The sequence below is a fragment of the Choloepus didactylus genome, chromosome 4 (assembly GCF_015220235.1).
Source record: "Choloepus didactylus isolate mChoDid1 chromosome 4, mChoDid1.pri, whole genome shotgun sequence".
Taxonomy (NCBI): domain Eukaryota; kingdom Metazoa; phylum Chordata; class Mammalia; order Pilosa; family Megalonychidae; genus Choloepus; species Choloepus didactylus.
In genome coordinates, this window is record NC_051310.1 from 92,834,322 (window position 1) to 92,861,250 (window position 26,929).

General features: G+C 38.0%; 1 protein-coding gene across 1 annotated transcript in view; it reads right to left on the minus strand.

Annotated features, from left to right (window-relative positions):
- The window catches only part of AP3S2 (adaptor related protein complex 3 subunit sigma 2), a 79,959-nt gene extending 56,896 nt beyond the window's left edge, over positions 1–23,063 (minus strand). Inside the window, exons 1-3 of the mRNA XM_037833046.1 lie at positions 22,749–23,063; positions 10,415–10,506; positions 7,045–7,156 (exon numbers count right to left, since the gene is read on the minus strand). Of these exons, the coding sequence (XP_037688974.1) occupies positions 7,045–7,156; positions 10,415–10,506; positions 22,749–22,817 (273 nt within the window). The 5' untranslated portion in view covers positions 22,818–23,063. The remainder of the gene's footprint in view (positions 1–7,044; positions 7,157–10,414; positions 10,507–22,748) is intronic.
- Between the last annotated feature and the right edge of the window lie 3,866 nt (positions 23,064–26,929).

A 26,929-nucleotide genomic window follows, 5' to 3' on the forward strand; every position in this document is an offset into this window, starting at 1 on the left:
AGACACTTGACATTGGTGGTATTGTCTGATTCTTTATTCTACTTTGATTTAAGGTTATTTTTCCTTTTGCTGCTTCCTAGCTGTCATTTTTTTGTTTCCTCTTTCTTTTGCCTCTCTACCTTCTTTGACTCTCCCTCCTGCCTTGTGGAAGAAATGTAGATGCTCTTGCTTAGTATGAGCAGAATGTTCAATTAGGATGAACTTAAATGTTTGGAAATGAACAGGGGTGTTGGTAGCAAGATGTGAGAATAACTAACAGCGCCGAATGGTGTGTGAATGAGGTGGAAAGGGGAAGCTCAGAGTCATATATGTCACCAGAAGGAAAGTTGGAGGTCAAAAGATGGAAATGTATAAAACTGAATCCTATGGTGGGCAATGTCCATGATCAGCTGTACAAATACTAGAAATCACTTCATGAACCAGAACAAATGTATGACAATACAATTAGAAGTTAATAATAGAGGGGCATATAGGGAAGAACTATATACCTATTACAAACTATATACTACAGTTAGTAGTATTTCAACATTTTTTCATAAACAGTAACAAACTTACTATATCAATACTAGGAGTCAACAATTGAGGGGGGTTGGTTAGGGATGGGGAGGTTTAGAGTTTCCTTTTCTTTTTTTCTTTTTTCATCTTTCACTTTATTTCTTGTCTGGAGTAATGAAAAGTTTCTAAAAATTGAACAAAAATTAAGTGTGATGGATGCACAGCTGTATGAGGGTACCCAGGGGCAAGTGATTGTACACTTTGGATCTTTGGATAATTGTATGGTATCTGAACAATCTCAATAAAAATGAAAAAAAAATTTTTTTCAAAAAAAAAGGGAAAAACCCAGGAGCGGCTGCAGTTGCGGGAGGGGGAACCACACAGTAAAACACAGCAAGAGGGGGCTGGACCGACCTCTTGGTGTCTGGCCTGGAGGATAGTCCGCTGCAGATACCCTCGGGGCCAGGGGAACAGAGGGGAGAGCCGGAAGCTGAAAGAAACCCCACGGCTCGCAGCTGGCTCCCCGGAGGGCTAGATAAACTCTTCCCAGGGCCGTGCCCACAGCTCAGAGCCCTGCCAATTGTCCTGGAGCTGGGAAGGAGGAGCTGTGCGGGGGGGGGGGTGGTTTGAGACGCCCTGTTCGGCCATCTTTGCATCAGGCTGAGAGAGCCCCTGCACAGCCCAGCGGCCCGGGGCTTCCCTTGAGGGACGGTGCACACTGGTGACGGAGCACAGCATTCCCTCGGCAGAGCTCCTGGAGGATCGTGGCTGGGAGGGGACACCCACTTGGAAAACCCAGGGACACTACGCCAAGTCCAGAGGTTTGTGGGACAGCAAGAGAGAAGGTCTGGGGCTGAAATGAAATGAAGGCTTAGACTCTTGCGGTAGCCTTGAATCTCCGGGTACCTGGGGGATTTGAATATTAAAGCTGTCCTTCCTCACTGGCCACCCATACACATGCCCCACATTCAGGGTGGATGGCTCCAGCAACACACCCAAACTGAGTTCTCCAACTGAACCCCACAAGAATCATTTCCCTACACACCACGGGAACAAGGTTGAGAACTGACTTGAGCGGTATAGGTGACTCAAAGACGCCATCTGTTGGTTAGTTAGAGAAAGTGTACACCACCAAACTGTGTTTCTGAAAAATTAGATTGGTATCTTTTTTTTTACAACTTGAAAGAACCCTGTCAAGCAAAGCAAATGCCAAGAGGCCAAAAACAACAGAAAATCTTAATGCATATGATAGAACCAAATGATATGAAGAATCCAACTCCAAACACACAAATCAAGATATCAGAAGAGACTCAGTACTTGGCACAATTAATCAAAGAACTACAATCGAGGAATGAAAACATGGCAAAGGATTTAAAGGACATCAAGAAGACCATGGCCCAAGATATAAGCGACATAAAGAAGACCCTAGAAGAGCATAAAGAACACATTACAAGAGTAAATAAAAAAACAGAAGATCTTATGGAAATAAACTGTTGGCCAAATTAAAATAATGATGGATAAAAGCTTAATAATCTAAAACCATGAGCGATTAGGGCCTTTTCTTGAAAGAAGAAATTAGTAAATGGAGGAAAATGCTTTGTTTCTCCATAGAAATACAGTACCATTAGAAATATTTAGTTTGTGACTTTAATTCACTTCTAATTGTAAACCTGACAGAGACTTCTGGGAATTTTACAGAATTATTCAAGAAAATATATGGATAAATAAATGGTTACAGATATCAGAGAATATATGAAAAAGAGCTGTACCCAAGGGTCCTACTATGTATGTGAACCTATATTAAAACAATACATAAAAGTGTGAATTTAATGCAGAAAAAGAAACATAACAGTGGAACAAAAGGAAGATTAACAACTAAATCCAACTACGTATTATATGTTTATTCAGCCAATGTTTAGTAAGTGATCACTACGTGCTAGGTATATACCATTCCTCTCTGGGAATACTATAGTAAACGAGTCATATTCTCATCCAGCTTATATTCTGGGTATGGGAAGAACAAGGAGGCAAATAAACAAGACTTTTTCTATTGTCATAAATGCTCTGAAGGAATTGAACAGGATGATATGATAGGTGTTACCTTAGACAGGGTACACTGACGTGCATTTGCCCTCTAACTTCCCCAGAAATTCGAACATGTGCCCTATCAACTTTCGATGGTAGTCGCTGTGCCTAATATGGTGACCACGGGTGACAAGGAATCAGGGTTCGATTCCGGAGATGGAGCCTGAGAAATGGCTACCACATCCAAGGAAAACAGCAGGCACACAAATTACCCACTCCTGACCCAGGACAATGAAGCCAGACTGTGACGCAGACATTCTGTTCAGCGAATCTTCTCTTGGGGGCCTTCACATTAAAGAAGCAATATTACCATTTCCTTACACAACTAAGTTTGTGCTTAGCACTCGGTTTTTTAAAACCAAGCAAAATATAATTTAGACATATACGTCACGTGGTAAAACTATAAAGAAAAGCCAAGGAATGATCAACCCAAAAGTCTGAGGAGAGATGCAAGGAGGGAGAGGGATGGAACCGAGGAGGGGCATACAGGAACTTCTAAGGTACTTGCAATGTTTTGTTTCTTAAGCAGGGTGATAGGTACATGGGTGTTCATTTTATTGCGATTCTTTAATCTGCATAGCGAAGTTCTGCATATTTTTTCTGTATATACAACACAATTCACAATAAAAATAATTTTAAAAACAATAATCTTACTGGGATTCTGATTGGGTTTGCACTAATTTATAGAGCAATCTGGAGAGTACTAACATTTTTTATGAGCTTTCTCAACAGGAAAAGAGAATGTTTTATTCATTTATTTATTTTGCTCTTTTTTCATATTTTCAGTGGCGTTTTAAAGTTTTCTTCTTATAGATCCTGCACATTTTTTACATTTATTCCTGGGTTCCTTTTAATATTACATTTTCTAACTTACTGTTGGTAATCGAAAGCTACTATTAATATTTATTTGTTAAACTTGTATCTAGCCACCTTATTGAACTCTATTATTATCTCTAGTTGTTTTTCAGCTGATAGTCTTGGATTTTCTAGGTAATCATTTAATCTGCAACCATTATATATTCTGAAGCCTGGTAAAGCCAATCCCCCATTACTGCCTCTTTTCCCTCACAATATACTTTTGCAATTCTTGCCTACTCATTTTTCCTAATATATTTTCCTTTTACCAAGTTCTACAAACTATACTGATGGAATTATAACTGGTTTCCCACTGAATTTACTGATTATTATCTTTGGACTACCATCATCTTTGCTTGACTCTTCCCAACAAGGGAAGGGCTTGTGTTTCCAAATGCTGCAAGTATTTCTTTATTTTGTTTTCTTTAAAATTTTAGTTTAATTTTCAAACATTAATTATCCTTTGGCACTACTGTAAATGATATTTCTTTAATTAATTTTCTAGCTGTTTTCACAGAAATAGGAAATTTCATTTTGACATTTTGATGAATTTCTCTTATTCTGCCATTTATTCATATCATTCATTTTTTGTAATAATTTTTGCTGTTTTTTTTTTTAAGATCATCTAAGTTCACAATCAGGTCATCATGTAAAAAATGATGACTTATCTCTATCTTCATGATATTACTTCTTCCTTATCATTTATTATAGCAAGAGGTATACTTGTTTTCATGAATGACTCTAGATTTCTCCCCTGAGGTAACACCAGCTCTTGTTTTTAAAACTAAAATTGGTTGTTTCTAGGAAAAAAAAACTAGGAGACTTGGGAAAAGGGGATGAAGGACATCTTTCACTGAATACCCTTGGTGTGCCTTTCAAAGCTGTTAACCACATTAATATTTTACTTATTCAAAAACAGGTTTACAGAGTTAAGAGGTCATTCTGGAGGTTATTCTTATGCATTATATAGATATTCCTTATTAGTTTTTAGTGTATTAGAATAGCTAGAAGGAAATACCTGAAACTGCTGAACTGCAACCAGTGGCCTTGATTCTTGAAGAATATAGTGTAACTATATAGCTTATATGATATAACCATGTGATTTTGAAAACCTTTTGGCTCACACTCCCTTTATCCAGTGTATGGACAGATGAGTAGAAAAATGGGGACAAAAAGTAAATGAATAATGAGGGGGATGGGAAGGATGGGTTGTTTTGGGTATTCATTTTTACTTTTATTTTTATTTATTTATTAATTTTTTTTTTGAGTAATGAAAACATTCAAAAATTGATTGTGGTGATGAATGCACAGCTATATGATGATACTGTGAACAACTGAATGTATACTTTGGATGATTTTATGGTATGTGACTATCAATAAAATTGCAAGAAAAAAATAGATCTACAGTTAAGGCTAAATAAACATACTTTTTAATAAAATAAAAATGTTTCCTATTTCCAATTTAAGAAATTTATCAGGAATATAATTTGGGTAATCATTTCTCTTTGCATCTTCTGATGCAATTATATTACTTTCCACTGTTTTTCTTAATGCTGTAATAGACTCTTAAGAATTTTTCATGGTTAAACAAACTAGTATTCTTGGAATACTATTTGGATACAATGTGTAATTCTTCTAGTATGCAGTATTCTTGACAGAGAAATAATTTTAGGGCTAGAAAAGAACAACTACTGTCTTTATACAGCAAAACACACACAAGCAAAAGCCAAAACAGAAAACAAGCAAAAACCCTTGAAGCCAGAAAATCTTGAAATGATTTAAGGCTACGGTGATTGTTAATGGAAGAGTCAAAAACAAAAGCCAGGTCCCTTGATTCCTCAGTTTAACTGATTATTGACTAAGAATTTTTTAGTAATTTTGTACCAATACTATTATGCAACATTTGAGTAACATTTCCTTTTTAGAGTACTTTTGTTGGGCTTTTGCATCACAACCAATTAACTCCATAAAATACACTTAAGTATTATAATTTTTACCCTCTAAATTTAAAAATAATTTACGTAACATAGAAGTTTTACTGCACTTCAACTTTTTTTCTTTTTTCAAATTTTACTATGATCTCATTAGTGACCTTTCTTATTTCATCCTAATATATTATTATTTAAGTGTTTCTGTATAGACCTAATTTGGGTATTTATTTTTTGTAGTCAGGTATTTAAAATATAATTATAATTATATCGTTCCTTAAAACATTTTAATCTTTTCTATTTCTGACTTCTATTCTCTTTAATTAGGCTGTCTTTTTTATTTTATTGTCTTTTCAAAGATCAAACCTCTCAGTTCCTATTATTTTCATATTTCACTTCTCTGATCCTTCCAAATCCAATGCATACTAAATATTTACTAAATGCCCAGTAAATTACAGTTACATTTATTTATTTATTGATAATATAGATCTCAGAAGTCCATTTTCCTCTAATAACTACAGCCCAATTTTTAAATATATTAGTTATACTTCATTTTCAAATCCCTTATTGTATGCACATTTCTGTAGCATTCTGTAGTTTACAATACTTTAAAGTAAACTGTCACATTTGAATTCTACAAACTGTAATTTTCAGATGGTGAATTCATGACTCAGATCTTGGTTTCTGATTCTAGATGCTGGGCTCTTACTATTATGCCATACTGACTCTCAATGCTCAATCTGACACAGACGTTAAGAAAGTATTTAAAAATGATCCTAGAGAGGAATCTTTTTTAGATGTTTTCATTATTCATCTATTCATTTGTATTTTTACACATTAAAATTAACACAATGTATGCAAATTTAAATTAACCTTAAAACCTTTTCCAAATGTAAATGGGTATATATATATACACACGTAAAAGACAGAATTTAAAAGTTGCAATGTCCAAGCAGAACAATAATTTTTATAAAAGATACTGGTATATTTGAAACAAAAATATAAACTCAAAATTTCCATCTATTTGTCCCTATGTATAGTAATTTAACTTCTTTAATTTTATCTTAACAAAACAAATATAGTTATAAGCATTAGAAGTTTATAGTTTGTAGCTAGAGAATTCTCTTTTTCTTAATTATTGTTAATTAGATTTTCAATATAAGCTTCTATTTGAGTGCTTTTTATCTATGTGGCTTGTTCAAGAATCTCATGTATAAAATGACAAAATTGCACTAAGTTAATGATTCCCAAGTAGAGTCCCTGCACATCTCATGTTCCATGAAGGTAAAGAAAATAATCTATAAGTAATTTCTAATTTTGAAAAGGCCTAACAGAAATCATGTTTACTTACATTAAGACTGCACAGATGAAAACATTAAGTTTCTTTGCTTTAGTCTAGAAGTACAGGTAAAAAAATAAAGTATGAATGTTTTGTCATTTGATTTGATAGTTGGAGACATTTTCAAAACATGAAAACTGAAGGTTGGAAATAAACCAATGGACCCAAAGCTCTGAGTTTTTGAGGGTTGCTCAGGAGCTTTCTCAGGGCACCATCTGGTGGACATCTGGAAACTTTTACCCACAGCAGTAAAGAGACTGACAATAGGATCTATAGCTGGAAATGCAATAATCCAGAGCAAACTCTCTAAAGTGGCTGCCATCATTAGCTGAACATACATACCTGGATGAGGTCCAAGATCCCAAGTTCACTTTCTGATGAATCCACACAAAATACAAAGTAGAGGGTAGCATAATGTCGGTAAATCAGTTTGTAGTCAGAGCCACCAATCAAACTGTGGAAGACAGGAAACATTTAAATGCCTATATCTTAATTAAACATATCAAAGAGAAACCCTGCAACAAAGAATGAAAAAGGCCCAAGAGAAAAGGGGAAGGACAGGCCAAACAACAGAAGTGGGCCATTTCTACCTGGTGAATGGCAACCAAGTTTGGCAGAGGAGCCTAAAGCCATTTTACCTCACCTTTTCTCCTGCCTATCCTTCAAGGAGTCAAATGTCTAAATGAGTAACAGGTGAAACACAATAATTCAACAACTTTTGAAAAAGAAATTGGGTCACTACCTGAGCAGATCATGCTAAGACCAGTTCAAGCTGCATCAGATACCAGCTTGTTCCGGTTTGCTAATGCTGACAGGATGCAAAACACCAGAAATGGATCGGCTTTTATAAAGGGATTTATTTAGTTACACAGTTACAGTCTTAAGGCTATAAAGCTTCCAAGGTAACACATCAACAATCAGGTACCTTGACTGGAGGGTAGCCAATGGCATCTGGAAAACCTCTGTTAGCTGGGAAGGCACGTGGCTGGCATCTGATCCAAAGTTCTGGTTTCAGAATGGCTTTCTCCCAGGATGTTCCTCTTTAGGCCACAGCTTCTCTTCAAAATGTCACCCTCAGTTGCTCTTGGGGCATTTGTCCTCTCTTAGCTTCTCCAGAGCAAGAGTCTGCTTTCAACAGCTGTCTTCAAACTGTCTCTCATCTGCAGCTCCTGTGCTTTCTTCAAAGTGTCCCTTTTGGCTATAGCAAGCTCACTCCTTCCGTCTGAGCTTCTACAGTGCTCTAGTAAACTAATCAAGGCCCATGCTGAATGGGCAGGGCCACACCTCCATGGAAACTATCCAGTCAGGGTCATCACCCACAGTTGGGTGGGTCACATCTCCTTGGAAACACCCAAAGAATTACAATCTAATCAACACTTAATAAGTCTGCCCACACAAGATTACCTCAAAGATAATGGTGTTTTGGGGGACATAATACATTCAAACTGGCACATTCCACCCCCCTGGACCCCAAAATGACATGATCTTTCCATATACAAATACATTCATCCCATTGCAATATCACAAAAACAATCATTTCAGTAACAATAGGTAAGTACAAGATCCCATCAGAATCAGTTACAAGCATGGTCTGTCCAAAAGCAAAATTCCCTTCTGGCTCTGTACCTGTGAAACTTAGAACAAGTTATCTGCTTCCAATATACAAAGGAGGGACAGTCATAGGATAAATGTTCCCATTGCCATAAGGAGAAACTGAAAAGAAAACAGGGTTTAAGGAGCCAAAACAATTCTGAAAACCCACAGGGCAAACTCTATTAGATTTCAAAGTTTGAGAGTCATTTATAGAATGGCATTTTATCCTTGGGGCTTGAGAGAGAGTGGGAGTCTAACTCTTCCTAAGGGCCTCTGCAGCAGCCTGTTTCTCTCCAAATGCTGGGGTGAGTGCTCCAACATATCCACACACTGGCGAGACCACCTTCTGAACCCCACCCTCCTCAAACATCAGGGTAGCAGCTGGATTCTCTTCCATTTCCAGGGCACATGTTCAACCCCTTCAGAACAGTGGGGTGGTAGCCAGGCTCTCTCCAATTCCCTGGGAATGTGCCCCACCCGCTTTGGGGCTTGGGGTGGCAGAACTCTTCCAGAGCATAGAGGCAGAAGGCCCACCCTTGACCTCTGGGGCAAACTCACCCCTTCTATGCATGTAGGCCACACCGCTCTCCCAGTCCAAGACCTCTTGACTCCAGACCTCAACATCCATGGCTCTATCTTTTAAGAAACTTTTCCTTCAATTTGTTCCTTGCCTTTCTCCTCTAGTCCAGACAGGCAGTGGCTCCGTCTATAAAGATCTCGCAAAAATTCTGTTGGCTTCGCATGAAGCACACAGGGGTCAAAGCCGTCAGACAATAGGACTTTCTACAAATCCTTTCTGGATAACTCCATCTCCAATCCTGTCTTGTATTGAAATCGTGGCTGTGTTCCATGTTTGGTTAAATCCTCACATTGGGCTGTAGCTTCTGGGGTTCCACCCCCTGGAAGCCCAGAATTTTCCAAACCATCAGTTTCTGGTTTCTTTGAACCCAAGAGTTCAGTTCTAAGTTTATCTCTCTCCACTTGCATTATACTATAAGCTGCAAGGAGAAGTCATGCTATATCTACAACTTTTAGTTTCAAAATCTCACCAGCCAAGTATCCCAGCTTGTTGCTCTCAAATTCTTTTCTTCCATGCGACACCAGGACTCAATTTTGCTAAATTCTCCGCTGCTTTAAAACAAGGATTGCCTTTTTTCTAGTTTTCAACAACACATTCATCATTTCTGCTCAAGGCCTCATCAGAAGTATCTTTAGAGTCCATATTTCCGCAATTTAGGCCTTTTCTATCAAGCTCCTCACAGTTTTTCCAGAATCTTTCCCTTACCCATTTAAAAAGCCCTTCCAACATGTTTGGTATTCGCAAACTCAGCAGCACCAACACCCCACTCCTGGTAATAAAATCTGTTCCGGTTTGCTAATGCTTCGGGGATGCAAAACACCAGAAATGGATTGGCTTTTATAAAGGGGGTTTATTTGGTTACACAGTTACAGTCTTAAGACCATAAAATGTTCAAGATAACACATCAGCAATCAGGTACCTTCACTGGAGGATGGCCAACGGCATCTGGAAAACCTCTGTTAGCTGGGAAGGCACGTAGCTGGCATCTGCTCCAAGTTCTGGTTTCAAAATGGCTTTCTCGCAGGATATTCCTCTCTAGGCCATAGCTCCTCTTTAAGATGTCACCCTCAGTTGCTCTTGAGGCATTTGTCCTCTCTTAGCTTCTCCAGAGCAAGAGTCTGCTTTCAATGGCTGTCTTCAAACTGTCTCTCACCTGCAGCTCCTGTGCTTTCTGTAAAGTGTCCCTCTTGGCTATAGCAAGCTCGCTCCTTCTGTCTGAGCTTACACAGTGCTCTAGCAAACTAATCAAGACCCATGCTCAATTGGTGGGGCCATACCTCCATGGAAACTATCCAATCAGAGTCATCACCCACAGTTGGGTGTGTCACATCTCCATGGAAACACTCAAAGAATTACAATCTAATCAACACTAATAAGTCTGTCCACACAAGATTACATCAAAGATAATGGCATTTTGGGGGACATAATACATTCAAACAGGCACACAGCTGATACTTGAGCACCACCTGAGGAAGCACTACTGATGTAAGGTCACTCAAAAATGGACATATGGGGAGAAAACTGAAGCTGACAGTTTACCTTCCACCCTCCAAGAAGTTACAGATATTGTCATCCCGCTTGAGGACTAGATGGAAAGTCTCTCGAACAATCTGCTGTTGAATTTCTTCTGGCTGTGGAGCAAAAGAAGTAAAGTGAATCAGTGGGCAAGTCTGAAAAATCACATCCCACCAGTCGGGATAGGCAGGGAGAGAAATGCTCCTAAGCTGGGAATGATCTGAACAATCAGTACCAGTTTTCAGAAAAGATAAAAAAGATGAGGGAAAAAAAAGTGAATCTATGAGGAAAATGGACAACAAGGCTCTGCTATAGGAATTAAGATAGGGTTTATTTATCTCAATATCTAGGACATTAACCATTGCCATCCTGACAGGTAAGTTGATAAATTGTTATAGTTAATAAACAAGGAAAGGAGAATTGATAAACAAGGAAAGAAGAACTCTCACAAAAGATCAAAGAATAACTATAAGGCCTGGTCCCAAAATATTTTGTCCTCCCCTGGAAAACATCTAAGCCAGGGAAATAACACCTGTCAACAGATCTAATACTTTAGGGAGGTCAAGAGATAATCATGATGGTAGCATAATACTGTAAGCGTAACTAACAAAGCTGAGCGTGAGTATGGTTGAAAGAGGATGGCTAAAGTCGTGCATGTCACCAGAAGGAAAGCTAGAAGATAAAAAATGGGACTGAATAACTTAGTGAAACCCAGAGTGGACAATGATGGTGGTTAATTGAACAAATACAAGAAAGTTCTTACATGAACTAGAACAACCGTATGTCACTATTACAAGGTGTTAATAATAGCATTATATGGCAAAAAAAACAATTAACATAAACTAAGGTCTACAGTTAACAGTAACATTGTAATATCCTTTCATTAATTGTAACAGAGGCACTATACCAAAGCTTTATGTCAATAACAGGGGAATATAGGAGGTATGGGATTTTTTCCTCTGGAAGAAATGAGAATGTTTTCAGATTGACTGCAGTGGTAAATGCATAACTATATGATTATACCAAGAGCCACTGATTGTACACTTAGGATGGATTGTTTGCTGTGTGAATTAAAGTGTTAATAAATACATACATACTTACATACATAAAGATAATCATGAAAATGTTTTAAAAAACTGAATTGCTATCTTTTGTACCTGTGACATAGGTACTACATAGATGCAGTGTTACCAAAAAAGTACTACTGAGAAAGGTAAAAAAAAGTTCTATTTACAGATTGGAATTTTGAATAATCACAGAGCTACAAATAAAATTTCTTTTTTCATTTATTATTCACTTACCACACATGAGAAAACTCAACTGTAATGAATCTCTTGATAACTTACATTTGATTCCTATTTATACATATGAGGTTCATAATGAGTATGCTAAAAAGGATGATGGGAGGAAGAAACCAAACATTAAAACAGAAAGTAATTAAAGCTCCAGATCAGTGCTTCTCAAAGTATAATGTTCAATGAATCACTTGGGAACCCTGTTAAATGCAGATTCTAATTTATTAGGTCTGAGGTAAGGCCTGAGACTGCATTTCTAAGAAGTTCCCAGGCAATACCAATGCTGCTTGTTTGAAGGCCACACTTAGAGTGGCAAAGCTTATGAAAACCTTCAGAATGGATCTGCCACAAGAGTCAGAAAACAGATTCAAGCAATTTTAATCCCTTTCTTTGTACAGCATTGAATTTAGATTTGAAATGGTTGGCTATTTAAAATTAGAGAGAGAGAAAAAAAAAGAAAGTATCATTATAAAGAAATTACTTCTCATAACTTTGTATGGGTATAAAATGGCTCAGTATTTACTGAATGAGTGAATGAAAACTTGCTAATCAGTGGTCACTGTAAAGTTAGGTAAGTCAATCACTATTTTCCAGGTTTCCATTTAAAGTACACACAAAGTTCAAAGATGCTGGGATGCTGTGAAGGATTAAATCTGTGTACTCAAATACAAAACATGCTTAGCATCAGCACTTTTTTAAACCAGCAAAATCATGTTTCAAAATAAAAGCCTTTTATCTAACAGAGGGGAAACTGGCATGAAATGGTGAGGCTACCTAATTTCTACTTCAACAAAAAGGCAAACTGCCAAGTACTTACATGCTTCAGTTATTCTAATAATCCCTCAGATCTTTTAGTACTCTGTAGTTTTCAAAGTAATATTCACTCACGAGCTCATTTGGCTCTCATAAAAATCCTAAAATCTCCGGAAAAGATATATAAATGGCCAATAACCATGTGAAAAGAAGCTCAACAGCATTAGACATTAGGGAAATGCAAATCAAAACTATGAGATACCACTTCACATCTACTAAAATGCCTTTAATCAAAAGACATAAAAAAAAATGTTGGTGAGGATGTGGAGAATCGAAACCTTTACATATACCTGCTGGGAATGTAAAATATTGCAGCTTTGAAAACTTTGGAAAACAGTTTAGCAGTTCCTCAAAATGTTATACACAGAGTTACTATATGACCCAGCACTTCTACTCCTAGGTATATACCCAAGAGAAAGGAAAACATAGTCCACGCAAAAACTTGTACACAAAAGTTAACAGCAGTATTAGTCACAGTAGCCAAAAAGTGGAAATATCAACTGATCAATAGATAAGTCAAATGTGATATATCCAGTCAATGGAATGTTATTCACCAATAAAAAAAACTGAAGAACTGATACACACTACCATATGGTAAATCTTGAAAACAGTATACTTTGCAAGAAGCTAGTCACAAAAGATCACATATTTTATGATTCCACTTATAACAAATGTTCAGAATAGGAAAATCTAGGGAAACAGGAGAATATCAGTGGTTGCCTAGAGATGGGAGAATTAGGGGAAATCAGGAGTGACTGCTAGTAGATAGGGATTTCTTTTGGGGGTGATGAAAATGTTCTAAAATTGATAGTGGTGATAGTTCCACAACTCAGTGAATATATTAAAACTCCATGAACTATATATACATTTTAAATGGGTAAACTCTATGGTATTGACATATCTCAATGAAGCTGTTAATAAAAAGTAAACACAGAAAAATTCACACACACAAAAAATGCAAATAAACTTTGAACATTTATATTGAATGCTCGTATTTTTACCTCTATACAATTTAATAAAATGTAATATAGCTTAAAAAATCCTATCAAAAACGTAAAACTATTGTTTCATTGCCATTTGACAGGAGAGGAAATATAATCTGAAAGAGGTTTATTAATTTGCCAACAGGCACATGTCTAGAAAAGGTAGAGCTGAGGCCTGAACATAAGGTTTCTGACTCTCTCCCCACCTTCCACTTTACCAATCCCCAGTTGGGCAACATTTTGAAATCTAGCCATGAAGAAATAAAATTTGGGGGAGCAGGAGGCAAATGATGTCTATGATTTTCCAGAGGAATGTTTTTGGAAAATTCAAATTGACACGATCATTTATTGAGCCCTCACGTGGCAGCATTTATAATTTCTCATCACTTTCCCACTTTTTAACTGACTTTCTTCAACTCCACATAGTGAAGAGTATCTAGTCCCCAGGGAAGCCCCAACACTGAAACAAAAAGAATTAAAGAATTTCAAGAAAGAACTTTCCAGACCCCCTGTCTACAGCAAAAACGTTAAGCAGGGGAATGATGCTTCCTTCTTGCAAAATTGTGTTCACAACCAACAAGATTAAAGTGACTTTAGATTTCCAGGAAGATAGCAGAGTAGGTGAGGCAGAACATTCTCCTCTGTGAAAGAAACTAGAGAGGGAGCAAAGAACACCCAGGACTACATTTTAGGGGTATGACCAGCCACAGAGGGTCCCCCAGAGTATGTTGAGGGGACGTGGGCAAAAATGGAGAGAGACAGCACCTCGAGGGATGGAGTGAGTTTGTTTGGCTGGGTCCACCTCCTGGGACCAGCATCAGCAAGATGACCTCCAGGCAAGGGAATGAGCAGCGGCTCTCCACTACCCTGTACCTGCCTTGTCAGTTAGTTGGAGAGGCAATCCACCACATCCATAGGGCCAGGAGCTCTTGTGAGGAAACCTGAGAGGCAGCATTTACTCTCCTCCGCACAGAAGTCCGGGGATTGCACTGGCAAGAAGTGGTGATAGGAGAGGGTGCCATACCAATGCATCAGGAGCCCCTCTCAGACTCCAGAGGCTCACAGTGCATGGCAGGCAAGGGGCAGGGCATGTTTGATCTGGGGAGTGCCCTTGAGCAGACTCCCTGTTGAACTGCTCAGGGCCCACATCACAGCCCCAGGGCAGGCAGTCCTCAGTACACATCCAGAACCAGTGCACTGATTGGTTCCCCACCCAGTTTGGACTCCGCTAATGCACAGCAGTTCGGGGAAGATGGGCTTGACATGCTACCTGCTGGTAGGATAGGGAAATTCCATTCCAGCAAGCTGTAGCTCAAGCACACCACCTGCTGGTAGGATAGGGAAACTGCACTCCAGCAAGCTGCAGCTCTCTCAAATTATATATAAAAGCTCAAATAATCCTGCATTTTCCAAAATAACCTTATCAAGACAAGCAAATGCCCTGAAGCCAACAAAAAAATCATAAAGCACTTGAAGAATCTAGAAGATGTGGACAAGCCAAATGAATAAATTAAAAAGCTGGAAGAGACACAAAATTGGGAGCATTAATTAAAGAAGTACAAACAAACCTCCAAAGCAACTTCAACGAGACTGCTAAAGACATAAAGGAAATCAAGAAGACTCTGGAAGAGCATAAAGAAGAATTTGAAAGAGTAAATTAAAAAATAGCAGATCTTATGGCAATAAAAGACACTGTGTATCAAATTTAAAATATAGTAGAGACATACAACAACAGATCTGAAGAAGCAGAAGAAAGAATAAGTGAACTAGAAGACAGGGCAATCAAATGTGAATGCACAGAAGAAAAAATGGTGGAAAAAATCGAAAAATTTGAAACGGCTCTCAGAGAAATGATGGACAACATGAAGCAAACAAATATGAGAATTGCTGGTATTCCAGAAGGAGAAGAGAAGGGTAAAGGGCCAGGAAGAGTGTTTCAATAAACAGTTGGGGCAAACCCTTCTAAATGACATAAATATGCAAATCAAAGATGCCCAAAGAACTCCAAATAGAATACATACAAATAAACCCACCCGAGACATATACTGATTAGACTGTCAAATCCTGAAGAGAAGGAGACAGTTCTGAAAGCAGCAAGAGAAAAGTGATTCACCACATACAAGGGAAACAACATAAGACTAACTACTGACACTCAAAGGATGCCATGGAGGTGAAAAAGCAGTGGTATGACATATTTAAGATTCTGAAAGAGAAAAATGGCCAGCCAGGAATTCTTTAGCCAGCAAAGCTCCCCTTCAAAATTGAAGGAAAGTTTAAAATTTTCACAGACAAACAAATGCTGAGAGAATTTGTTAACAAGAGACCTGCCCTGCAAAAATTACTAAAGGGAGCTCTACCAGCTGAGAAAAAAAGGAGAGAGAGGTCTGGAGAAGGGCACAGAACTGAACAGTATTAGTAAGGGTAACTTTAAAAAAAAAAGAGAGGGGTGGGAAATAGATCAAACAACTAAAAACCAAAGATAAGATGGCTGGTTCAAGAACTCCCTTCACAGTAATAACTTTCAATGTGAATGGAGTAAATTCTGCAATTAAAAGATACAGATAGGTAGAATGGATTTAAAAGTATGATCTATCGATATGCTGTTTACAAGAGACTCATCTTAGACCTTACAACATAAAGAGACTGAAAGTGAAAGGATGGAAAAAAAAATATTCTACACAAGCTGCAACCAATGGAAAGCTGAGATAGCTATACTAGTATCAGACAAAATAGACTTTAAATGCAAAGATGTCATAAGAGGCAAAGAAGGACACTATATATTACTAAAAGGGAAAATTCACCAAGAAGAAATAACAATCATAAATGCTTATGCACTCAATCAAGGAGCTCCAAAATACACGAGACAAACATTGGCTAAACTGAAGGGAGCAATAGACACATCTACAATAATCGTGGGAGACTTCAATACACCATTTTCTTCTACAGATAGAACAACTAGACAGAGGGCCAATAAGGAAATTGAGAACCAACAATATGACAAATGAATTAGACTTAACAGACATATATAGCTCGTTACATCCCCAAGTACCAGGATATACATTCTTCTCTAGTACCCATGGAACATTCTCTAAGATAGATCACATGCTGGGGTACAAAGCAAGTCTTAATAAATTTAAAATGATTGAAATTATTCAAAGCACAGTCTCTGACCATAATGGCATGCAACTAGAAATCAATAACCACCGAAGAACCAGATCTTTCACAAATATATGTAGGTTAAATAACACACTCCTAAACAACCAGTGGGTCAAAGAGAAGTAGGTAAATATCTACAGACGAATGAAAATGAAACACAACATATTAAAACCTATGGATTACAGCAAAGGTGGTGCTGAGAGGGAAATTTATAGCTCTAAACATATATAACAAAAAGCAAGAAAGAGCTAAAACCAAAGAGCTAATTGAACAACTGAAGAGGGTAGAAAATGATCAACAAACTAACCCTAAAGCAAGTAGAAGAAAAGAAATAACAAAGATTAAAGCAGAAATAAATGAGCTAGAGAACAAAAAAAAAGAGAGAGAGAGAATAAATAAAACCAAAAGTTGGTTCTTGGAGAAGAGCAAGAAGATTGACAGACTCTTAGCTAGACTGACAAAGTCAAAGAGAGAGAAAAGACCCAAACAAACAGAATCACAAATGAGAAGGGGATAATTACTATGGATCCCAAAGAAATAAAGAAAAAATCATGAGCATACTATGAACTACTGTATGCCAACAAGCTAGACAATTTAGAGGAAATGGACAATTTCTTGGAAACACATAAACAACCTAGGCTGACCCAAGAAGAATTAGAAGACCTCAACAAAAAAATCACAAGCAATGTGATCCAATCAATCATCAACTCTACCTACAAATAAAAGCCAAGGGCCAGATGGCTTCACAGGAGAATTTTACCAAAATTTCTAAAAAGAACTGACACCATTCCTGCTCAAACTCCTTCAAAAAAACTGAAGAAAAAGGAACACAACCTAACTCATTTTATGAAGCTAATATCACTCTTGATACCAAAACCAGATAAAGATACTACAAAAAAAGGAAAACTATAGGCCAATTTCCCTAATGAATGTATATGCAAAAATCCTAAACAAAATACTTGCAAATCAAATCCAAAGGCACATTAAAAGAATTATACACCACGACCAAGTGGGGTCCATTTCTGGCATGCAAGGGTGGTTCAATATAAAAAAATCAATTAATGTAATACAACACATTAACAAATCAAAAGGGAAAAATCAAATGATCATCTCAATAGACACTGAAAAAGCATTTGACAAAATTCAACATCCCTTCCTTCAGAAAATAGGAATTGAGGGAACCTTCCTCAGTATAATAAAGGACATATATGAAAAACCCACAGCCAGCATAGTACTCAATGGTGAGAGGCTGAAAGCCTTCCCTCTAAGATTGAGAAGATATCCACTGTCTCCTCTATTATTAAACATTGTGATAGAAGTTCTAGCCAGAGCAATACCCAAGACAAAGATATAAAAGGTATCAAAATTGGAAAGGAAGAAGTAAAACTGTCATTATTTGCAGATGATATGATCTCAGATTTGGAAAATCCTGAGAACTTGACGACAAAGCTACTTGAGCTAATAAATTCAGCAGAGTGGCAGGATATAAGATTAATGCATTTAAGTCAGCAATGTTCCTAGTAATGACCTAACTGAAAAAGCAAACAAACAACAAAAATTCCAATCACAATAGCAACTAAAAAAATCAAGTACCTAGGAATAAACTTAACCAAGGACGTAAAAGACCTCTATACAGAAAATTATGAAACTTTACTAAAAGAAATAAAAAAGGACCTAAATAGGTGGAAAAAAATTCCGTGCTCATGGATAGGAAGACTAAATGTCATTAAGATGTCAATTCTACCTAAACTGATCTACAGATTCAATGCAATTCCAACAACCTACTTTGCAGACTTGGAAAAGCTAGTTATCAAATTTATTTGGAAGGGAAAGGGGCCTTGAATTGCCAAAAACATCCTAGAAAAGAAGAACAAATTAGGAGGACTTACACTTCCAGACTTTGAAGCCTACTATAAAGCCACAGTGGTCAAAACAGCATGGTCTTGGCACAAAGACAGACATATTGATCAATGGAATTGATCTGAGAGTTTAGAAATAGACCCCCAGAGCTATGGTCAAACGATTTTTGACAAGGCCCCCAAATCCACTGAACTGGGACGGAACAGTCTCTTCAACAAATGGGGCTGGGAGAATTGGATATCCATAACCAAAAGAATGAAAGAGGACCCCTACTTCACACCCTATATAAAAATTAACTCAAAGTGATCAAAGATCTCAATATAAGCAACAGCACAATAAAACTCTTAAAAGATAATATAGGGAAACATCTTCAGAACCTAGTAATAGGAGGTAGCTTCTTAGACATTACACCCAAACACAAGCAACAAAAGAAAAAAAATAGATAAATAGGAACTCCTCAAAATCAAAAGCTTCTGTGCCTCAAAAAACTTCATCAAAAAGGTGAAAAGGCAGCCAACTCAATGGGAGAAAATATCTGTAAACCATATTTCTGATAAGAGACTGATATCCTGCATATATAAAGAAATCCTACAACTCAACAACAATAGTACAAATAGCCCAATTATAAAATGGGCAGAAGATATGAAAAGGTAATTTTTCCAAAGAGGAAATACAAATGGCTAAAAAATCCATGAAAAAAAAGTGTTCATCTTCACTAGCTATTAGGAAAATGCAAATCAAAACCACAATGAGATACCATCTCACACCAATAAGAATGGCTGCCATTGAAAATAAATATGTATTTGCAGGGCCCCCCCGAGGAACTGGGGAAAAATGTGGAAATATTAAACTTCCCCACCTGGATTATTACCGATGTTCTTACAAGCATTGAGGACTACAAATTTGGTAGGCCGAGCCCTCAATCTTGGAACTTATCCTTATGAAGCTTGTTTCTGCAAAGGAGAAGCTAAGCCTACTTATAATTGTGCCTAAGAGTCTCCTTCAGAGAACCTCTTTTGTTGTTCAGATGTGGCCTCTCTCTAAGCCCATTCAGCAGGTAAACCCACCGCCCTCCCCTTACATGGGACATGACTCCCAGGAGTGTGAATCTCCCTGGCAACACAGGACATGACTACCAGGGATGAGCCTGGACCAGGCATTGTGGGATTGAGAAAATCTTCTTGACCTAAAGGGGGAAGCAAAATGAAAGAAAATTAAATTTCAGTAGCTGACAGACTTCAAATGGAGTCGAGAGGTCACTCTGGAGCGTATTCTTATGCACAATATAGATATCCCTTTTTAGTCTTTAGTTTATTGGAATAGCTAGATGGAAATACCTGAAACTGTTGAACTACAAAACAATAATCTTGCTTCTTGGAGACAATTATATAATTATGTAGTTTACATGGTGTGACTTTGTGATTGTGAAAACTGTGTGGCTCACTTTATCCAATGTATGGACAGATGACCAGAAAAATGGGGAAAACAACTAAATGAAAAATAGGATGGGATTGGGGGGTGGAATGTTTTAGGGATTCTTGTATACTTTTATTTTTATTCTTATTTTTACCTTTTGTTTTTTGGAGCAATGAAAATGCTTAGAAATTAATTGTGGTGATGAATGCATAATACGATGGTACTGTGAACAACTGATTGTACACTGTGGATGACTGCATGGCATGTGAATATATCTCAGTAAAACTGAATTTTTAAAAAAGGATGGCTGCCATTAAAAAAGGAAACAATAAATGCTGGAGAGGATGTGGAGAAATTGGAACTCTTATTCATTGCTGGTGGGACTGTATAATGGTACAGCCACTGTGGAAGACAGTTTGGCAGTTTCTCAGAAAACTAGATATCAAATTACTCTATGATCCAGCAATTCCACTTCTTGGTATACACCCAGAAGATTTGAAAGCAGTGACACAAACAGACCTTTGTACACCAATGTTCATAGCAGCACTGTTCACAACTGTCAAGTGATAAAAACAATCCAAGTGTCCTTTAATAGTCGAGTGGATAAACAAAATTTGGCATATACATACTATGGAATACTATGCAGCAGTAAGAAGGAACAAGGTCCTGAAATGTATAACAACATGGATGAACCTTGAAGAGTGAAATAAGTCAAACACAAAAGGAGAGACATTGTATGTTACCACTTCTATGAACTCCCTGAACAATGTAAAACCAATGTCTTAAAATGTAGAATATTGGAGACTTAGTGATAGAGAGTAGCTAGTGAGGAGGAATGATGATCTAATATGTTCAGATATGTTAATGATGGTGAATTCAAAGGTACGGGGATGGATAGGGGTGATGATTGTTAATAGAATCATAATTATCAGAGCTGTATTGAAGGTGAATAGGATTGAAAGGGGTTTTTAAAGGCATGTATCCCACAGATCAGTGTTATAAATACAAATAGGTGCTTGCATGATATACTTCTAAGGTATGACACTAGTACAGAGAGTTGACAACAGAATGGAATATGGGAAAAATCTACCTATTGTGTACGAGAGACTATAATTAATAGGAATACCTTACTAGTACCACACAAATTCTAAGGACAAATAATTAAGGGCTAAAAAGAGCTATGAGGTGTTTTGGGTCATGAGAACTGTTTAAAATGGAGAATGATGAGGATTTACAACTAAGTGATGATAATGTGAGATACGGATGGATTATTGTGGACATAATACTTGCTATGTGAACTTAAGAACACCCTACTTTATAAGTTAAGTCTTCGGTCTTGAGACTTGCTCTTGTGAAACTTATGGTTGTAAAGGGAAGGCTAAGCCCACTTGTAATTATGTATAGGAGTCACCTCAGAGAACCTCTTTTGTTGCTCAAATGTGAACCTTTTCTCTCTAAGCCTAACTCTGCAAATAAATTCATCACCCTTCCCCTATTGTGGGACAGGACCCCCCAGATGAATGAGTCTCCTTGGCAACATGATACATGGATTCCAGGAATGAGTCTGACCCTGGCATTGAGGGGTTGAGAATGCCTTTTTGACCAAAAGGGTTTTAGGAAAAGAAAGGCAACAAAATAAGGTTTCAGTGGCTAAAAGAACTCAAATAGGGTCGAGAGGCTGTCATGGAGGTTACTCCTGTGCAAGCTTCAGCTAGATATGCCAAATAGCCATAGTATGATAAGCCCAAGTCAATAGTAGTCCCCCAAACCCTAAAGAATACCCAGATCCCTATCTGAGGCTCTATAAAAATTTCATTCACTAAATTTATTCTCCAGAAACTTAAATCCTCCAGACAACTCCTATGTCAGCTAAGTCCCCAAACCGAGAGGCAACAGCCTCTTCAAGAACATCAACCAGATGTGTCCCCTTTTCCCATAATGTCGACACCCCTTTTCAACATGAACAAGTTAGGTTGGTCACTGCCTAGACATCCCTGAAGATCAGGAAATTGATTAAAGGAGATGAAGGGGTAGCAACAGACAAGATGGATTTAACAAAGGATTATGAATACTGAATCTCTACATAATTTTCTTCTTCTTGGTTGCTAGGGTATTAGAATAGCGAGAAGGAAAGAACTGAAACGGTGGAACTGTAACCCATAGTAATCTTTTGAAATTTGCTCTATAGCTACTCATTAAATCGTAATTTGAAAGTTATCACCTTTTTGCATATATGTTATATTTCACAATAAGGAACTAACTGAAACTATGGTTCTGTAACTCATAACATTTTTGGAAATTTCCTATACAACTTTCGTTAAATCATACTTTGAAAGATATTACCTTTTTGCATGTATATTTCACAATAAGGAAATATGTGGAACTGTAATCCATAAGATTCTTTGAAATTTGCTACTTGCTAAATTGCACTTGGAAAGTTATCACTTCTATGTATATATGTTATATTCCACAATTTTTAAAAATACGATTTTTTTAAAAAGTGAATTCAATCATTCAAATTCCAAATGAGGGACACCACCCCCTCCCCATGTCGTTTATACTTGCTGCCGGAAGACCCAAGGGGAAGAATCACAAAATGGCACAAACATGCCCGAGCAACAGGAAGAAGTCAGGAGAGCGGGAGCTGCAGGGAGTGGGACAGAAGGCCTGACACCGACCCCCATGTGGGAAATGAGATTAAGGGACGTGAGGGTCACGCACGGATGCAAGAGCCCGAGGTGGTCAGCAGTGCCTGCTGGAGCCGTAGGGGCTAAAGAGCGAGGGAAGAGGGCAAGGGAACCTTAGAAGGGCGTGGCGAAACCCGACCGCACTCACGAAACGCTGGTAGAAGCGGACCAGCCGCGGCTTCCCGTGGTTGTTGAAAACCAGAATCGCCTGAATCATCTTCAACAGCCACGCTTCTCAGCACCGGCTGCTTTCAGAAAGCAGCTCTTTCCGCCACACACGGCCACTTCCGGTCGGTGCGCGGCAGAGAGCATCTCCTGGAAACTCGGCCGCGGCGTCCGGGGGCCGAGGGCCTGAGGGTCCGGCCTCCCTGCGCGCCCTGGAGGCTGCTCCCTGGAGGGCAGGTGCGGACGCCGAGGCTAGGGAGTTCGGCCACTCGGCCACCGTCGATCGGGCAAGTTAAGGCTTGGCCAGGATGTGAACTCGTATCTGTGCTGGTCGTCCAGACCTACCACTTGCTCTCAAATTCCTGGCTTTCGGAAAAGCATATCCAGAAGCAGATATTTTGAATAGCAGTGCTTCCAGGCCGAGAAGAGGCGACAAGGGCTTGCTTTCTCGCCATCCGCGCTTTACGTAGTCATGCCTCCCCACTTAACCCTAGCAGAACGTTCTGCGGAGTGGAGAGTTGAGTTAATTTAGCCATTTTCTGGTTGGGGAATGTTTAGGTCGTTTTTCAGTATGACAGACGATGCTGCAGTGAATTATATAGATGTCTCCTCTTGCAAATGCGCTGATGTTTCCCCATGGTAGATAGTGAATGGTGGAATTAAGGGATGTTTAATGCAATTCCAGTTAAAAGGTACTGGAGATCCCAGATTAGTAAATTTTGTCATGTTTTTTTCTTTTAATACCTAGTGTGGGTGAGGTGTAGGGAAATGAGCAGTCCATTCACTGTGGTTAGAGCTGCAAATTGGAATCACCTATCCAGAGGATGGTTTGACAATGTGTATCAAAAGCCTGTAAAATATATGTAACATTAGACCCAGCATTTCCGGTTCTAGAATTTATAATAAAATAATTGAGAGTGTGAAAAAAAGATTTAGCCTCAAGAATGTGTAACTCAGCAATGTTATTGCAGGGAAAAATGGGAAGCTAATTAATTATTCCAAAATGAGAAATTGGTTAAATTCATTGTTCCAAATGCATATGAGAAACATTCAATAGTTATTAAAATCATGTTGTAAAAGATTTATGATACAGGGAAGAGTTTATGATATATCTGTAAATGAAAAGATTGCACAAAGTTTGCACATGGATATCACGCTTTGTAAATTAAATACATAGATATAAAGATTGGAAGTAAATACACCAAAATGTGAATAATAATTGTATCTGATGGAATAGCAGCATCATAGTGTTCAGGACACGCCCCTGGAACCACGTTGCCTGGATTCAAATCCTGGCTCTGTTGACAGCCTGGGGAATTTGGGCCAGTTTCCTTGTCTGTAAAACAGGCATAATACCAGTTTCCTTAAATGTAAAACTAAGAAAATGATTCTACTTAGTTCAGACAGTTGTTGTAAGCACAAAAGGAGTTAATATTTGTAAGCATTTGGAGAAGTGCATGGCATATAATTGAGTAGAAGAGACTTAAAATATCTTTGGGTGTTGGGATTATAGATTTTTCTTCTTTTTTGATTTTCTAAAATAAATATGCATTGCTCTTGTAGCCACATTATTTTAATTTTTTAAAAAAAGACAATTTGACCTGAACCTTGACAAAATGTTTCAAATATTGAGGATGAATACCAAAGAAAATTCTAAAACAGAAGAATAAGGGGGAACTAGCTCTACTATTAAAACCACTAGGATAATTCAAATTGTAATAAGATTTACTGACATATAGTGGATAATTTAGGTATAAAATAGTTTTAATATGTGATGTAGGAGAGATAATCATAACTTGATGGTGGAAGGAATTTAGTAAATACTATTAGGATAACTGATTAGCAATCTGAAAATAAGAAATTTAGGTACCTCACTTCTTACCTTCCCACAAATTAAAGGCAGGATGGATGATTACAGAGTTAAGTATGAAACAAGATAATAACCCAAATGGGAAAAAAACAAAATTGAATATCTAACATTTGAAAAGAGAATATAAGCTTAGAAGCAGTAAAAAAAATCACAAAAGGCCAACAGATATATCTATATGAAGATTTAATTTATGTTTGTAAAAACAATTTTAAAAAATGGGAAACAGTTGTTAAAATATGGCAAATGTTACCTTTATGTAAGTCAGACAAACCAAAAAGATGTAAGACCTCTAATAGATAAATGGACAAAGGAACTGAGTGACAAAAGAGGAAGTACATCTAGCAGGAAAAAAAAAAACAGGAAAAAATGTTTAAGCACACTAGTAATGGGTGAAAAGGCAAAGTAAAGTATTTTTGCATTCTCAAACATCATTTTTAAAAATGCTCTTCTATACAATTCTGGCAAGAGTAGGACGAAAATGGCTGTCTTCACCTTGCTGGTGAAATTATATTTAGAACAGCCTTTTAAGAAAACAATTTGGAAATGTAACAAGAGCTTTACAAAAAATTCCTAGATTCCCAGTAACCTGACTCCTGGGAGTCTGTCCCTAAAGAAATAACCCAAAAATATAGTGGGTGTAGGAAGATTATATCATTTACAACATTTTTGGAAACAATGTATTAGCTCCAAATAGCAATCAACTTAAATATCTAAAAATCGGAAATATTAAATTGTATTCGAACTTAAAAACAATGGTCATGAAGACTAGGTAGCAAAATGGAAAGTGGTTATGTAACATTAACTGAAAAACTAGTATCAAATTTTATGTGAATGCATAGTGTTAAGATTATAATGACTGTGTACCAAAATTGCATACTAAAAAGCAAACACCAAAAAATTATAAACATAATTGAGAGTGAAATTATGGGTCTTTCCCCCCCCTTTGTAAATATATTTTCCAAGTGCATTGCTATTTATGGAGCATGGTTTAATCCCTCAAAAAACTTTCCTAGCATTTGCCTCAACAATGCACAAGTATATCTGTTATTCTGGGTTTAATGAACCTTGATTCATATTAATAAATATTTTAAATAAAAAGAAAAAAAACTTTCCTTACAATGAAGCTGAGAGGATTTGCTTGGGATCCGTTTGGGGGTATAAAGTAACTGGCCATTTCCATCCTTAGGCCCAGGGAAGGAATCTGAGCTGACACTGGAGGAGAAATAAAAATTCAAGTGGACAGAGGAGAAAAGGAACTTCCCAGACAGAAGAGGGTCGGCCAGACCATGGAGGTGGGAGACTGACCTGTTCCTGGAATGGCCAGCCCCAGTAGGACCAGAGCATCCTTTCCAATCCAGTGTTATGAGAGGCTCCCTCCCCAAAGGGCTCAAAGGTCAACTAAATATGGGAAATATGCAAGTATGCACTGCCTTGAAGAGTCACAATGAACATTAGCATATTAAAAGCTCTGAGAAACCCACAGAAATGTTTGATTTTATTTAATCTAAATACCCCCTCCCAACCCACCCACCTTACTGTTTCTAGCATCTATTAACAACTGCAGATGATCCTTCCAGGTTGCTCTGGAATAAGGCCCAAAGCTCATAAAGAGGCAAACAGAGAAAAGAGGCTGTGATATTGTGATGAGCTGTGACTTAAGGAAAATTTTTCATCTGGGGAGTAATGGGTTTCAGAAAGCTGTCCTGGAAGCCATTGGGGAGAGGGGCCAGGGGAACAGGTTTTCACCCTCATTTCCCTGACCTGCACTGTCTTCAGCTCCCCATAGCTGTATCAACTAATGCACTTACCCACTTACCCACAGGCCAGGCCCATACCACTGCCTGCAAGTATAGCTAAAGCGGGAGCCCTGCCTGCCCCAGGACTGGGGGAGTTTGACCTCACCATCTCTCCGGCAGCCTGAGGCTGAGTGTTGCTGTCACTGGTCTTCTACCCAGAGTGTCAAGTATGAGCCCTGGGTGCTCACACAGCCTGAGCCACAGCAGCTGACCATCCTCTCCTTTTCTAGTGCTAGGGAATAGGTTCTGTCTTAGTTTCCCTACCTGCTGAGCCTGGAATCCTTCCCCAGGGGCTGGATTCAGCTCCCTACACTTCTGGCTACTGGCTGGGTTCCTGCCAACCAGACAGGTTGACTCCAGACTGAAACATCACTGCTTACCCACCACAGCACTCCATTCACCCAGATTCTGGTCCTCCTTCTTGATCCCTTCCTCTTCCCATAAGTCCTGTTGATCCTGCCCCTCCAAATGCCCCTCTAATCATTTTCTTTTTTTCCA